Genomic DNA, 15,727 nt, shown 5'->3' with positions numbered 1-15,727 from the left:
TGTTGTTTGTTCGATTCATCTTTTAGATTAATCTTGGAAGTCTTTTATTGAATAGGACCTCAGCAAAAAAAATTCTGTCCATTTTTTCTTACACTTGTTATTTAACTCTTTCAACAGAGTTTACACATTTCTATCTATTTTCCTTCTCCCTAGGTTTGGTAAAATTGGTGTTAATTTAGATGCTAGTTACGGATAGTGGATCATATTCAACTCGGATTTCTGCAAAAATTCACATTTGGGGTTTTGCTATGTGGTAGTAATGGGGATGATCCGGTGTAGTCGTCGCTGGCTAGAAACTCTTTCCTTATGTTACTTCGACTCCTGTTATTCCCTTGCATACCTGCGTCCGACACTTGGACATAGTATGACACTTGGACACCTCATTTTAAGCCAAAATATGCATATTTTTCAAAAATAGTAGAATCGAACACTTGAACATGCACCCCTGTCAAATATTTCTAAACGAGGCTCAATAACATAGCTTTCTTACGAGATTCTTTAATTTACATTTCTTATATGAGAGTTAGTTCAATTTGTTCTTAGGTTCACGAGTACATCTATGCAGATTAGTATTTAGGCAGGTCATAACCGTCACTATGTCACCAATTCATACCTGTCAATTTTTAAACCTAAAGGTGTCTTGTTCCCTTAGAATGAACTCTTCAAAGTTTCAGCAGAGTAAACTCAGTGACGCAGCAGCCTGGAGTAGTCCTAGACCGTCATGCAAATCTTGGATTTAGGAAGAAAATCTCCCTAATTTAGTATGTATTCCCCATCATTTTTTTGGTGCTCTTTTTGTATAAATAAATGTTAAAGTATCAGCATAGTCATTGTTAGTACTCGCTGGTCCTGTAAGTTAGTATTCCTTACGATTCTCTCCTTCTGGATTACTAACAATCTGTTCCTTCTGGACAGATAATTCAAACTGATTCAATGTGAATTGCTGGCTGCTGGCGCTTTTGTGCTTGTACTGGTCAAGCAAGTTACGCTGAATTTCTGGTAAGTGGCTGATCTTCAGATAGATATTCGCCTGAGCACTAGTTATTACTTTTAAGGTTGTCAAATCTGTTATAAACTTATAAACACGGCCCATTTGATTCGCGATAGAGTGTCTTCGCCTTGTGTAAACAGTTTGAGTCACCAATATGATAGAATACTCTTGCTATGATTCACAATTCATCAGGAATTGAGTGAATCTACAATCCAGTGCAAGGACACATTAAAAGAAATGGTTTTTGCCCATCTTTAATAGAGACAAAGTTAAAATAACCAACATTATGTGTTTTTTTTTTGTTTAATTTCATATTGCAAGTTTGTCAACCATGAAAATCGATTTGATGTTTACATTGCTCTCGGTTTTATTTCCTTTGCTCTACTGCTAATTTTGAATTACGCAAATCAACCTTTCTTTTTTCAACAGCATCAGTTCGACAATTACCCTTGAGAGCATCAATAATATGGTATATTGTTTGTCTTGAGCATCTTTACCATTTCAAGCTAACAATGACATCAATGCACAATGTGATGCTGTATGTGTTTGTTGCTCTTGTGTTATTGCATTCTGTTATTTCGCAATTGTGCTAGCTTCTCGTGTGTCTTCCTTTGTGTGTGGATCCTCTTGACTTTGTTCCCCCTACCTTAGTTTAAAAAGCGCTCCTTGAGTGTGCCTAAGGTGCACCTTGGTTGATGCACCAACCACAGCACCTCGGTGCATTTAGGTGCGCCTTTTAGACGAGGCCACTTAACAAGACTCGCTAGTAGTTCTACACACTTTTCATATATTCTTCATCTTGATCTTTAATTATGCCATTTCTTTTCCCCATTATTCCCAAACTTTTACTCCTTTACATGTTAGCCAACATGACAATTCCTATAAACAGTACTGTTGCCTAAAGTTTTATTTGGAAAATACAAATTTGTTACTAAAAATAGGGCGTGTCCGAAAGGCGCATGCCTTGGTGCGCCTTGTGCCTCTTCAAACTAAGCGCCTACTCAAGTGCCATGTGGCTTTGATAAAAATAAGGGGCTGTGGTGACCTAGTTATATCGGCTTGTGCATGTCGCTTATATGTCGTGCATAGTCTAGCCACTTTGAATTCGCCTTTCTCACCCACCTTGATACCCCCTTCAAAATAATAGCAAAGTCACGAGGGGAGGGTGTTGTCGATGAGACGCTGTTAATAGATGATAGAGTTATAATGGTACTCATCTAATCCCATTTGCCACTCAATTAGGGAGGAACCCTTTAGCAGCGGGCAATTTGAAACATATTTTACCATGTGCATTTATGAAAGGACATACTTTACATGTGAGGATCTAGACCCTATGCTTGACTCATTGCTGCAGAAAAATTGCTCAATTGGAGCATGAATTTAAATTGCCTACTGATACTTTAATGATGTACAAGGCCTCTAGGACACTACAAGCTTACATTGCCTAAACTCAGTTGTACTATATTCCTCTTCAACCTTGTGGACATGGTTTTGAAACAGTAGCAGTTAGAACATGATCATCTACTCATCGTATACCTTGCTTCTATACCCTCGTGATCTGCTTGCTGGAAAATGCAATCTGGCCATGAGTGGGCGAGGTGCTCTTGTTTTTTGGTCAAACCCTCTTACACAAACGTATCCTGCAAATTTATTATTGTTGCATGAGTACACGTTCCAAACTGTAAGTACAGCTATTATGTTTATTATTCCTGCGACCCAAAGTGAATTATAAACATGAAGTTGCTGCATTTAAGGAAAAGGGTAGAAGATGGATCACGGCAAAGAAAAGTAATAAGTGTGTGTTTTCCAATTTTTCCGAGGGAGTTGAGAATAAATTATTTGCTGGCTTTTATAGGAATTGCCACTGTGTCATACCTCTCCAGAAGCAATGTTGAATATCTTCGGTGGTCAAGCCTGTACGACAAACTCAAAGATTAGAATGAGTATTATTTTCCCATAAACAGAATCAGAACACTATCTGTTGTAATACCTTTGAATATTGTTGGTATTGAAGTTCCAAAGTAAACAGTTCGCCTAGGAAGGTTCCACAGCCACGACCTGGGTACTGCAATCGGAGTGAGGCTTGAGTCATGGTCGGCAAATACCTGCTTACAAAGTTCTTTCTTAGTATTATAGGAAAAAAAACTAGGTACAATTTTGTGTGTGCATTATGCATTTGAAAATACTTACCTCATTAACTTGGAAGTATGTTCCATTGAGTGGGAAGCTACCTCTCATCGCTGTTCTGGTTGGTATCTGGATAAGGTGGATTATGGGTAAATCAGCATTTTATACGAACTAGGGAATTATAGGAAAGTGACAATCATTGCTTTGAGTAAGTGTATGGGCACTATTTGGCAAGATTTCTGTATTCTTACCAAAAGTGTTCCTCGTACTATTTGGGAGTCGGTTTCTCGCTGACTGCTGCAGTAAGAACATGTCTCCTCATTGCAGAGCATGCTGGGATCATTAAAACTGCACTTTCTTGCTGGAGGGTCAATCGAGTTTGCAGTCTCACCTGAATTAGCCATCAACCACGAGTCCTTAACAAAGTTGCCAGGCATTTGAAAAATGGCAAACTGATTTTTTTTTCTGCAAACGTTACCATGAAATGGGTATGTACTGACCTGGGGTCCATATTGCGAGCAAGTATGAACATGGATCGTCAGGCTCCCTTTTCTCCAACTGTAATTCAGTGTTTTTATTTTAAAATGCAAACAGTCTGAAAGAACTAGGAAAGGGCTAATATCTAAAATTAACTTACCCCGTGGAGAAGAGGGTGTGTGTCTGGAAGTTCATATCTGCAATGTAGAGTAAAAGAGGATTTTAATACTGACAGTGAACTTGCCAATCTTAAAACATTGGGTTACTTCTTAGGAAGAGGTTGGTGTCCATAATTTGAAAATTTCGATGTTTGTTGTGAAATTGAAGACCTTTCTTCTGGTCAAAGAAAAAGATTTTCACAGGCATGAAAAATGAACTCATTGGCTCTCTTATATCAATCATGCCTGTGGACAGGTTGGTTTATACCTCTCTTGGTACAAAAGTAAAATTGCGTGTTACATCTTCATAACATCAAGCAAATGAAGATAGGAAAGTATGTCAGTAAGTTGGGGTAACTTGTTTCTATCAATCCTTAATTTTACTCCTTGAAATGTCAAAAAATCATTCGTATGGAAATTATAGGTCACGGGCATAGATCTAGTCATCTAGGGAGAAGGATAGTGGGAGTAGCTGTGACCTTTCTTAGTACCCACAGTCAAGCAGACTGAACAAGAGTAAATAGAGTTTGGTCGATTATGTATACCACTCTAGCATGCCTTAATGACTTGACCTCATACTTGAACAGCTAGTTTTCCTTTATGATTGAATGGAATCATATATGCTTCTGATGACCTTACCACGTTGCTATCATAAAGCAAGAGTTGGTGTTAACTTACACATAATGCTCTGTTCTCAGACGGTTTATGTTTTTCAGCTTTGGTGTAGGAATGGAAGCAGCTTCAGGTGCTAGAGCTACCAAGGCATTGGACACTTCTGCCTCTTGAAGGTCCCGATTTGCCTCCATGAAATTTTGCAGAGTCTGAGTGAATTCTTTCATGTTGAGGTTGATTGTTGGGATTTCATTTGGATCTTCGTAAAAGGCATCTTCAATGTCACATAATGCTTGTTCATGTTGGGGCTCTTGTTCGGGCGAGGCTGGTACTTCCACAATTGGTTCACATTTGCTGTTTATGGATTTCCTCTCTAAGTGGACATCCTGTGGAAAGGGAAGTAGCAATGGGAGCGATGGAACTTGATTTGTTGGTGCATCATAGCTTTTGCAATTTGAATGGGAATCGTGATTAGCCCATGAGTCTGTTGAAAGCAAAAGATTGATGCTAGCTCTTGGATTCACATTTGGTGTAGTGGTCCCACTTGATGGAACGATGCTCCTTTCTTCCGGTCCCGGAAGAGAAAACCTTGCGCTGTATCAAGAACTAAATTGTTACTCTTTTGCAAAAAAATTTGTTACTCTTTGCTGCAACGTCGTCTCATTAAAATTTTTAGATCCTTTCGCAAGCCTTTACAATCGGTATGTGCACCTTTTTTGTTAAATGAACTTTTCATGTATCAATATCCAAAGTATTTATGTATTTATCATGTAATTTTTTCCCTAGAATATTTTATGCTCATATTTCTAATTCCTCTTATTCTTTGAGTACTTTGAGTTTGCCTATTGGTCGCAAGCCTATTCCTGATTAATGTTCATCTCGAGTTTAAGTGCAAGACTAGTCTGGAGAAGCAGTATGCAAACCTTGCAAACGCACTGGCAAAATGTCTGCATTCTGCTCTTAGAGGGCAAGCATTGCAGTTTGGTTGCCTTTTGGTGCAAAATACCTGCATTGAAATAAAAAGTATTCCCCGTGTCAGAAGAGTAACCGCTAACAATGTATACGTACATTTTTTATTTCTATCTCAGGCTCTCAGCATACCTTCCCAAATGTGATCATGTGATAGTGCAACTCATACCTGAACCAAATTTGAGAGATGAGATCAGTAAAGTATATCATTCAGTATCTCTAGAAGAACAATGTGTTATTCAGACAATATATAAGCATTCAGGAGATAGTGCTTACAGTGTCTTTTGATCAAGCTTGCACAACCGAGGCCATAAGTACTTTTGTATAGACTCTAGGATTGGATACCTGATTTGTCAAAAAATAGTGATTTTTTACATTATAAAACTCTCTTGTCAATAAATATGTGTTGTTCAGAACATACATTTCTAGAAGATGCAGTTGCAGTGACTCTGGTAGTGGCTGGAGGGGAACCCATCCTAGCCGGACAGCAATGCGACCAACATTAGTGTCAACCTGTTTAAACATTACAAAACTCAGTTTGATATTTAACACATTTTTGCTAATTAATCAGTTGATATTTGTGTATAAACTTACTGGGAATGCAAGATGATGCAGAGTTAAAAGACGCACGCACTCCACACTTTTCAATCCCAAACCTCTGAAACTTAGTAGGTATTCCCTGGAACATTAAAAATAATGTTTCATATTATGTCTATGTAACCCCATGGTTTGCAAGACAATGAAGTAAGATTCTTTTTTTGATCTTAGCGACGTTTATATATTTCTGTTTTACCCTGTTAAGTAGTTTAGGTCTTTTTTCTTTAATGTAGTTTACACTCAATAATCTTACTTTGCTTTATCCGGAGGAATATCTCTTAACCATTCCATGTTAATGCTCCCATGATCCTTCACCAGTCTGTCCAATAGGCCCTGTAGATTTATTTTAGAATTTAGATGGTTAAGGAATTTGATAAATAGATCTCACATAAACTAGATATTTAAATATTGATTTCTACCTTTATTCGTTCGGCTAGCATGTTGTTCATGCCCCGCTCTTTTATAGTTTCAGCAATTTCGCTGACATCAGCATGCCTAACTGCTTCCCAGTCTAGTGAGTCCATTGTGTTGGCTGTTTTTTCTGGTCTTTTGCCATTTACTTCTGCTTCTCTCCGCAGACTGTCCCACTCAAATTCATTTTTCTTTGCTTTTCCAGACTTCCTTTTCCCAGTTATGCCAGGGTCTGTGTTTACCTTGTCTGACAGCATTCCTGAAGCATAGCTCTGCTCAGGAATTGGATCAACTTTTTTGTCTTGCTCTTTTGCTCTTTTAAATACTCGGGTGCTTTCGGTAATATCATGCATATCCAGTGGTTCTTTGACCTTTTCCATTTCTGACTTCATTACCATTGTCTCCCCTTCAAGAACATAGCACCAAGACATATTTGGAGCCGCTCTAGAAATGGGATCTGTATTTTTCTCCTGATCTGTTATCTCTGAGGTTAGACTGCTTTGCTCTGTTGGGCTATTCTCATCTTTATCTGATATAGGCGAAGATCTGCTTTCTACTTCCAGTATCTCAATTCCTTTGTGATATTGTAAATGAAATCCCGCTTCTGGGTTCAATTGGTAATCACTTAAAGAAACACCAGGTGCTCCATAATATTCTGTGACATGCTTTGTACCTTCTAGTTGATCTTGTAGTTCTGCTTGGCTGTTACACTCAGCCATCTTTAGCAGCCCTACAAAAGAGGCTGTTGATTCAAGATTATAGAACTTGGCGCTGGTTGTCTCAACCTGTACTACTGAGGCTGTCTGAAGGTTTGTGGAGTTGATAGAGTTCTGAGGTGAGATAACTGACTGCGGTGATGAAGATGCATCATCTCTTGCTTTATCATCTCTTAGAATGTAGGGTGTTTCTGTCTCTATATTCTGGCTGTTTGCATTGAAAGCCCTTGAATTGTTGGTCGGTTTTTGGCATGTTTCACCAGAGCATTCCGAAGGGCCAACTGGGCCAGCTTTTTGACATAGTTCTTTTTCTTCACCATGGTCGATGTGGTAGATCACCCTAGATTCCCTATCTAAAGTTGGTTGATTTATTGCCTTCTCATTCCAAATTACGCTTTCCTCAGGCTCAAAAATACAGAACTCCGGCTCTGGCTCTACAGATAAAGAACTTGATGCCTCCGACAGATTACTTCCAGAGCTTTCTGGTTTGAGAGGAAAGCGTGCAGCCATTGACATGAAAGCAGAGCTGGATGAAACAAGATCTAATATTATAAGATATTCTAGGCTGTAAACCTATGCAAGTGCCATAATGTGCTCTTACCTGGATAAATGGTCTGAGACATTCTGAGTGAGGAACACTCCAATCACAGAGTCCAGCACAGAGCCTTTCCACGGAGTGAAGCGTCTATCCCCTGCATTAAGCCATGTAAGTAATTAGTTAAATTACTTAGTCGACATGTAAGTTTATGTTCTCTTGTCATTTTTGCCAAAGTATGGTCTAGTGTATGCACTATGCAATGCCATGTCCCGCAACTACAACGACTGAATACCCATATCTAACACTGAATGTCTTTTGAAAACGGCCTGTCTCATGAGAGCTTGTTGTTTTTGCTCAGGTTGTGCTTAATATAATGGTTTCTCTAATGAAGCCTTCTGTACTTGAGAATTAGTTAGTTTAACACATGGAAAGTCTGTTGGCTAATTGCATGATTTTTGATTTGCCTATAACCTTATTAGTATTAAGTTGATTACATTTAGTTATTTAATCTGCCGATATCCCTTGGGCCTCGAAGAGGTGGTGTTTGACCAAGAGAGGGTAGGCAGGTTTTGCCTTACTGATATCTTTTTCTCTAGATCCATATAGTAGGGTTGCCATAGGTCCAGTCAAGTTCGAATATATATATTGGAACTGTCAGACTTCATTCTTTGATTTATCTCATATTTACTCTGCTTTGCGCTGTTATCAATCGTGATGATCCATTAAACATCATCTTATGTTTTCCATATGCGAGGTAATGTTTCTGAACTGAAAGAAGGAAATTCCAGATATTTCTATCATACCTTGAACAAGCCGCATGCGTGCTATGAATGAATCCACTCGTCCTCGAAAGACTCTTCGCTCATTATCCCACCATTTTGCTTTATCCTCATCAGTTCCATCTATGCCTTCATTGTCAATATTCTCTAGAAGAAGTCTCCAAACGCGAGAGGTCTCATCGTCAAGGTCAACTCTTGCCCTTTGACGTCGCTTCCTAACTGGATCGAAGAGGCCCTCGTAAGGAACTATTGAGCCATCTTTCTCATACAGAACAAGTGCATTCTTGTCTTGCTTATCATAAGGGACAATTGCCTTCTCTTTGCTTGAAATTTTACTCTCTTTTTTGTTGATGTCTAGTCGCTGAAATAACATGGTTACATGTTCAATTGTGCTGCTCCTCTTTCTCCACGGTAGGACTGGAATGGAATCTGCAATAGGTGGTACATTAGTTTCACTTCAAAAACGCAATGAAGTTGGTGCTTTTTGGGTATTGTGACAGAAAAGACGACCTACCTGTTGCTCGCTTAGTAGGATGATTAGAATCATACAGAACGATGTTCCAGTTCTTGTTAACAGAATATTGTTTTTCGGAGCTCCTCTTTGATCTTGGGATTGCTCGTGTGTCTGCAGATAGGGCCTCTGTGCAGGAGAGGACATCATTTGAAGTTGCAGTGCAAGGGTAATGACCGCTCCTCATATTGACTTCCGTCTTGCGTGTACCTTCTCCCACTGATGCAATCCCGGTAAACAGAGCCAGATCTCTAACACGAGTGGGCCCTTTTGTTCTTTTCTTTTTCAACCTTGAAAGGTCGGCCCATGTTCCTGAGAACTGCTCTCTATTCTCGGCTCTATTAATAAGAACTGCCTGATTATTAGTCATCCCATTGACTCCAAAAGGTTCAGGGTTGCCGTAATAGTACTTTGAAGACGACGTGCTTTCTATATGCAACCTTTGTATCTTTTCAGTCCTCTTCTTTTTGCAAATATCTGGGATAAAACTTTGGGGAAGGATTTCAGTATGTGTGTTTTTGGGACATGTGTAATTATTTTGCCAACGTGCGGATTGAGTAATAGCCCTGATTCCATCATCGATGTATATCGGGTCAGCTGTATAAGAAAGGCTTCTCTTTGATCCTCTGGTCTGCACCCCTTCACTAGAATTTGCAGAAGTGCTGATGTTGGAAGTTGGTGCTAAATGTGAGTCTGTTTTAGTGACACTTGTGGCTGTTTTCCGTGACAAACTGGAAGGGCTCTTAGTGTTCATGTCAGTCTGTGAGCTGTCTAGATTTTCTCTGACAGGCAGCGACATGTACTCACTCAGCTCCTGACTCATTGTATGATTGAGGTCAAAGGCTGTCATTGGTTTTTTGAGCATCAATCCCTCTTCTGGCATAGAATATACAGGATGGCTGGAATTGTCTGATTCTTGACGTTCATTAGTTGGTTGCTCACCATTCAAGTCAAAGTTCAAGGACTTTTTACAGGATCTGCTCGGTGGTTCTGTTGGTTTTGGCTCAGCCGCTTCTTCAGAGGGTGTTGTTGGAGTTGGACCCTGTTTGCTCTTCCGGGCACTCTTCCTCTTTACTTGAGCATCTCTGGAATCAGTTGGGTTAGGGGTCTTAGGTTTTGGAGTGCGTTTAGGCTTGTTTTCCCTGATCACCTTGGGTTGATAACGTCTCCTCCTTGGTTTCTTCTGTGGTGTCTTGTTAAGATCAATACCTGGAATGGCTTCCTTTTCGGGATTGTAATCCTCGTCTTCTGCTATTGAATCTATGACAGGCTCGGAAGCTCTATTTTGGTTGCGGGCCTGAAGGTCGACCATTGCAGCAGCAACATCATGCTCGTGTAACAAGTCGTTTTGTGCTTTCAGCCCTTGATTGGTTCCGGGATTTATGTTATCTGATGGCCCCTGTCTTTGCATTCTCTGTTGGGAATCAGGAGTTTCTGGAATAGAATGAATATTTTTTGCTTTCAGCCCTTGATTGGTTATGGGATTTATCTTATCTGATGGCCCAAGTCTATGGATTCTTTGTCGGGAATCAGGAGTTTCAGGAGTATTTTGGTTTCCATGCTTTGGGGTCGGAGTTAAATTGACATTACCTGTTCTCCAGAACGGCTGAGGAAGCGCTCCTGAAATAAATATTTTTTCATGATCATGTCAGTTGAAAGTACACAATAATTTTCCACAATTCGGAGTATCTAATCTCTAGGACACAGAACTACAGAAGCATGCAAAGTCAGTTTACTCTGCGTGGCACTTCCTCAAATTGGCTTTTGCGTTTCAGAGTCCAAGTTTTCAGGAGTATCAAGCAGTGGTTTTCCCTCGTTCACCCAAGGTAAATACTACACAGTACTAGCATCCCTCCTTTTATTTGGATCTATTTTTCTGGGTCACTAAAACAACTAAACTATAATTTCGCTTTTGGGTAATTTTTTATTATTAAAATAACAAAATACCCTCTAAAACTGTGTTTCACTATCCGTCCGCTTTTTTGTTACTTAGCCCTCTTCATCCATTTGAGATGTAAGTTATTTTCTTCATTTTTCTTAACGTATGACATACAAATGTAGTAAATCCAAAAGTATGGAGGGAGTATTAACAATTCTACTATGCTTTATAATGTAGGACAAGAACTTAAAAAAGATTATTGTACAGCTAACAATGGCCCTATAGTTTATTATGCATCTTGTTACTGTGCTGCTGAAATAAAAGTATGCCTACATTTACCAAAGAAATTCAATTCCTACGAATTACTCCTTTACCTATTCACATAAAAGTGGGATGAGAGTCCCACAAGGACAACATCAAAGCATTAAAATATCTTTAGAAAGGAAAAATAAACTGTTGGCGGCGCACGTGAATCAAAATGTCATACAAAACCTTCTGGTTGCGACAAAGGGAGTACATTTGTGATTTGCTATGGAGTTCACTCTTAGTCTAGGCGTTGTTTAATTATATTTGTGATAATCAATGGTGAAAGAGACATACCATTTGACATTCCTCGTTCGTACAGGCCATCAGTCCGTTGGTTAATTCCATGTAGAGGGCCTTGATCCCTGGATAATGCCACATTATTCAATCTACTGGCTTCTGGCTGAGAAACCCAACCAGGATTGAACACGCACCCATTGTTCAACAATGTTTGTGACCCATTTATCCCCAAGAGGTCGCCAAACGACATTGTATCAAATTCACCTAAAGAGCCGCTCAAATTACTGTTGAATGTGGCCCCATTTTCACTTCCTCCTTCATGGTTCCATGGTAATGGCAAGTCCCAAGAACTGAATCTTGGGTAGTTACTCGAACCAAGGTGAGAACCATTATTTAACACCGATCTCCTGCCGTGACTACTCCAATGAGGTAAGTGCTCTTCCAAACCTCGTCTCTGTATTTCCCCATTTTGTCTCTCTAACTGTATTCTCCCTGATAAAGAGGGATTTTCATGAACCCCACCCCAACCATTATTGCTAGGAGTTGGGTAGCTACCCCTTTCTGCAGAACTAATTGAGTATGATAAAAGTGTCTGAGGGTCATTTTGTTGGGTATATCTTGGGAGATAAGACCCTTGTTCTCCCCAAGCTTGAGCCAGTAACCCTCCTTGGCCGTCATCGTAAATCGGGTTTGGCCGTGACCCATTGGGCTTTGCCGGGGTCGCCGGAGCCCAGGAACCTTCTATATGAAAGTCTTTCACCGCTGGAATTGATCTTCCTCTGTGAGTTTCCATTATTCACCTCTGTGGAAACTGGAAACTCATCAAAAGAACTAAATTTTCCTTTATTAATCTCTCTTTTGTGTCTTCTTTTCAGCTAGATGAGTTGTTGAGTATTTATCAGAAAAATTTGCTCCCAAAAAAAAAAAACTTTCTTTTGGAAGAATACCTCAGGTTAGACTCATTTCCCTTTATTACCTGCAAATACCTGGAAATTTCAGATTTTGGGAAATAAATAAATGGGAAAAAAATCCAGATAGTAACTTTTATGGTATATTTTAGCTCAGAGATAGCAGAAACAATGGACCAATATTTAATATATCCTAGATTAATTGTATCATGAAGATTACCCATTAATCTGCAGATCCTCATGATCAACACATTTCCACCTACCATTTACTAATTACTAATTAAATTACAGTTAATAAAATATGAACACTGAATTTCAATGTCTTTGACCAACATGGATAAAATCCCCCTATTTTTTTTAGTTTTTTAGCTGGTCATTTTTACCCGAACATCACCCTGATTAGCTACTAAATTTGTAAAAAAAAAAAAAAGTACATGAAAAAAATTAGTCTAAAAAATAAAATAAGAAACAAATTCAGTGAAATTTGTAGGAAGAAATTATGAAGATTAAGTTACCAGAAAAATGGGTCATTGCCGGAGATCTACCACTAATAGCCGGCGGTGAAGAGAGATAAATGTGAGGCTAATTAGCAAACAGTTGCGCATTCAGAGAAGAAAGAGAGAGATAAATTAGTGTAGAAAAATGGAAAGAACAAAAGAATAGGGTGGGTGTGCTTTTATTCAGCATTGTTGTAGTACTTTTTCTATCTTTTTCTAACCATACTCTGAAACTGATAAAACTCTCTTTTCCCGGTAAACGATTAAATAATGTTTTGCTTTGATTCTGTTTCATCTTTACTCCCTCTGTTTTTCATATACGTCGTTGACGGAGTTGCAGCGAAAGCTGCATACTCCTTCATTTTCGAGTGTGTTTGAATAACACTTGACGAAAGACTGAAAGGGAAGAAAATAGTGAAAAGAAAAACTGAATATAATAAAATATCAAAGACTTTTCACGAGATATTTTATGTCGAAGAATTTTTATTATTTAGAAAAAGTAGTGTTTCTTTATTTTCGTTGAATCCTATTTATTTACTAACTAGACAAGAGAATTTTTTACCTCTTCTTGCATTTTGTTTGATCAAACTTAGTTTGTCAAAACAAAATCCTTATTGTTTGTAATATTATATTTGTGATGATGATGTTTTATATAGTTATTCGTTATTTCGTTTTTTAAAATGAGATTTAATTTAAATAGAAAAAATTATTTACAAAGTTAGACTTGAACCATTGTATTTGCTTGGAAAAACTTGTGGACTTGAAGATATGTGTAACTTAATTTTTTAACATTATGATATCAATATTTATGTTGTATTTTCATCAAATTTTAAGTCATTTTAATAATATATGTATGTTTTAAAATTAATAAAAAAAAATTAGAGTATATATCGGTCTCTCTTAAGACAATCATATCCATCTGACCCTTTTTTGTCTTACCCATTTTATCCGACCCGTCTTTAAGCGTAAGACGTATATATCAGTCTTTAATGAAGATTTGTGAAAATAATATTAAATCCAACCCTTTTTTGTTCAAAATGCAATTCATGCCACAATTGAATGAAGATAACGAAAATCAAACGTAGAAATGTTAGTCTTACACCATTAATTAATTAAATTTAATCAAGTGGACTGTTAACCTGATGCACATCATAAAAGAGCAATCAGTCAGTCCATCAGGTACGACGTAGGGGCATATCAGTAAATTATGAGTGTGGCAAATCCGCCAATAAGAAATGCGTGTGTTAGGCGTCGATAGCACAGACAGAACACGTGACCTAACTCTTGACACTCGTCACGTGACACGTTGGTTAATCCCCATTCTGTACTTGACGCCGTTAAGTCCTACAAATTTGCCGTTACTTTAGCGTGTTTTACACTTTTGTTTTCAGCAATTATTTTCGTTTTGATATTATCTACGCCACGTCACTTTCGACGTTAAATTTGACGGCGTTAGTGGCCCCCCATCTAGGTGTGCGAAGAGTGCACGAGTTTTTAATTGCAGCAGTTAATTATTTTCTGAATGAATTATTACGAGTATATTAGTCAGAGAGTGTGGATATGAATCAGACGGTTGCCGGTTGCTGCTGATGTGTAATGAATGATGGTACGGACTATGTCACTTGCTTCGGTGTTTCCTTTTTGAGCATTTGAAGATTCTTCCCCTGTCTAGTCCGCTTTTTCTCCCTGATTACGAAGTTGATTGTCTTGTTTGACTTTACATTAACAATACGTCATCGATAGAATATTTGCCAATCATTGGCGGATATTATTAAGATACGTGATAGGGTAGTCAAGAGTAGGACCTTGAGTAGAAGTCTAGTTTTGAGCTTGGTTTGCTGCTCTTAATATTATTTTTTGTTAAATTAGACGCAGATTAATACGATATTATGGGGGGAGATTTTTTTAGTATTTGCACCCTTGAAAATAAAATAAAACAATAATTTTTCTAACATGTGCCCTAAGAGCACATATTAGAAAATCCGATATAATAAAATGTAGTAAAATAGCAACTTGAAAAGATTTGATGGGGCATATTCTGCACCCGCTGACCAAGTCAACATATTGAGCAAGGTCAAAGATATCCACAAGCAAGTCAACGACTTAGACAACCCTAGCCCCGACGCACTGTCGGCTGTCTCTTGGGTCCTATTTGGGACAACTAGCGGCCAGGCACACATCCGCGAACTCATATCCAAGACCCCTCGGCGGCGAGTCACGGGGCCGCCGCCGCCATGGGTCCCTCGGCCGAGGGTAGATCAGTCTTTCCGCCTGCTAGCCACTTGGTCACTTGGCCACTACGTGACAAAAGGTGAAAGTCTATAAATACTCCTCAACCCTCATTGAGGAAACGATCCACAATTTAACCTAAGAATCACTATTCATTTGGTAATATCTTCCTTATCTCTCTACAAAATATACTTCACCAAGTAACAACAACTTATCCCTTAAGTTTACTGACTTGAGCGTCGGAGTGAGTTCGCTCGGTCCAAAGCCGAGCCCCCAGTTTGTTCATTGTTTCAGGAGACCGAGAGGAGGATTCAATCAAAGACGTCATTCTACAAGCACGGGTGGTAACAAATAACTGCTCTGGAATTACACCCGGAACAATTGGCGCCGTCTGTGGGAAAGAAGAGCAAAACCCCGGGGTATGGGAAGTGTACACCGACGGGTCCTCCCACGAACGCTCAGAGCCAAGCATCCTTATCATCAGCCCAAACGGGGACGAGTTTGAGTATGCCTTGAAATTTACCTTCTCGGCCTCAAACAACGAATCTGAATACGAGGCGGTGATAACTGGAGTCGAGCTAGCTAGAACCGCCGGGGCAGAGCAATTCACTTTTAGTGGCTAATCAAATCAGAGGAGAGTACGAGACCCGAGACGACGGGATGGTAAGATACCTGGAAAGGGTAAAAGCTGACACTTCTAAGTTGAAGTCTTTTCAGATACAATGCATTCCCAGGTCTGAGAACAACCGAGCCGACGCTCTCTAAAAGCTTGCCAGTTCGACCAT

The 15,727-nt window shown here is 39.0% G+C and overlaps 1 protein-coding gene across 2 annotated transcripts; it reads right to left on the bottom strand.

Moving 5' to 3' along the window:
• Nucleotides 1–2,182: 2,182 nt before the first annotated feature.
• On the bottom strand, nucleotides 2,183–13,335 carry LOC141600458 (DNA glycosylase/AP lyase ROS1). 2 transcript variants are annotated; one of them, XM_074420703.1, is made up of 20 exons: nucleotides 12,732–13,335; nucleotides 11,366–12,284; nucleotides 8,890–10,506; nucleotides 8,400–8,804; nucleotides 7,660–7,750; nucleotides 6,351–7,584; nucleotides 6,185–6,264; nucleotides 5,929–6,013; nucleotides 5,756–5,847; nucleotides 5,611–5,679; nucleotides 5,467–5,503; nucleotides 5,289–5,371; nucleotides 4,432–4,959; nucleotides 3,756–3,792; nucleotides 3,619–3,676; nucleotides 3,370–3,509; nucleotides 3,182–3,247; nucleotides 2,982–3,096; nucleotides 2,867–2,905; nucleotides 2,183–2,631 (listed from the first exon to the last, which is right to left on the bottom strand). In XM_074420703.1, the coding sequence occupies exons 2-20, from the start codon at nucleotides 12,099–12,101 to the stop codon at nucleotides 2,513–2,515; spliced, it is 5,631 nt and encodes a 1,876-aa protein (XP_074276804.1). In that variant the 5' UTR covers nucleotides 12,102–12,284; nucleotides 12,732–13,335; the 3' UTR covers nucleotides 2,183–2,512. The 2 variants fall into 2 exon arrangements, with proteins under 2 accessions (XP_074276804.1, XP_074276796.1); XM_074420695.1 differs by having other exon boundaries at nucleotides 11,366–12,294; nucleotides 12,732–13,217.
• Nucleotides 13,336–15,727: the final 2,392 nt, after the last annotated feature.

The sequence above is a fragment of the Silene latifolia genome, chromosome 1, assembly GCF_048544455.1.
Source record: "Silene latifolia isolate original U9 population chromosome 1, ASM4854445v1, whole genome shotgun sequence".
Taxonomy (NCBI): Eukaryota; Viridiplantae; Streptophyta; class Magnoliopsida; order Caryophyllales; family Caryophyllaceae; genus Silene; species Silene latifolia.
Note: the sequence above shows the minus strand (reverse complement) of the source record. Positions and strands in the feature narration are given on the sequence as shown.

Excerpts from the sequence above, each read along its gene's own strand:
- LOC141600458 (XM_074420703.1), bottom strand. The coding sequence starts at position 12,101 with ATGGAAACTCACAGAGGAAGATCAATTCCAGCGGTGAAAGACTTTCAT. Across the intron at positions 7,751-8,399 it reads ACGCATGCGGCTTGTTCAAG|GGGATAGACGCTTCACTCCG; the intron begins GTATGATAGAAA and ends GGCTTAATGCAG. Across the intron at positions 3,510-3,618 it reads GCTCGCAATATGGACCCCAG|GTGAGACTGCAAACTCGATT; the intron begins GTCAGTACATAC and ends TGGCTAATTCAG.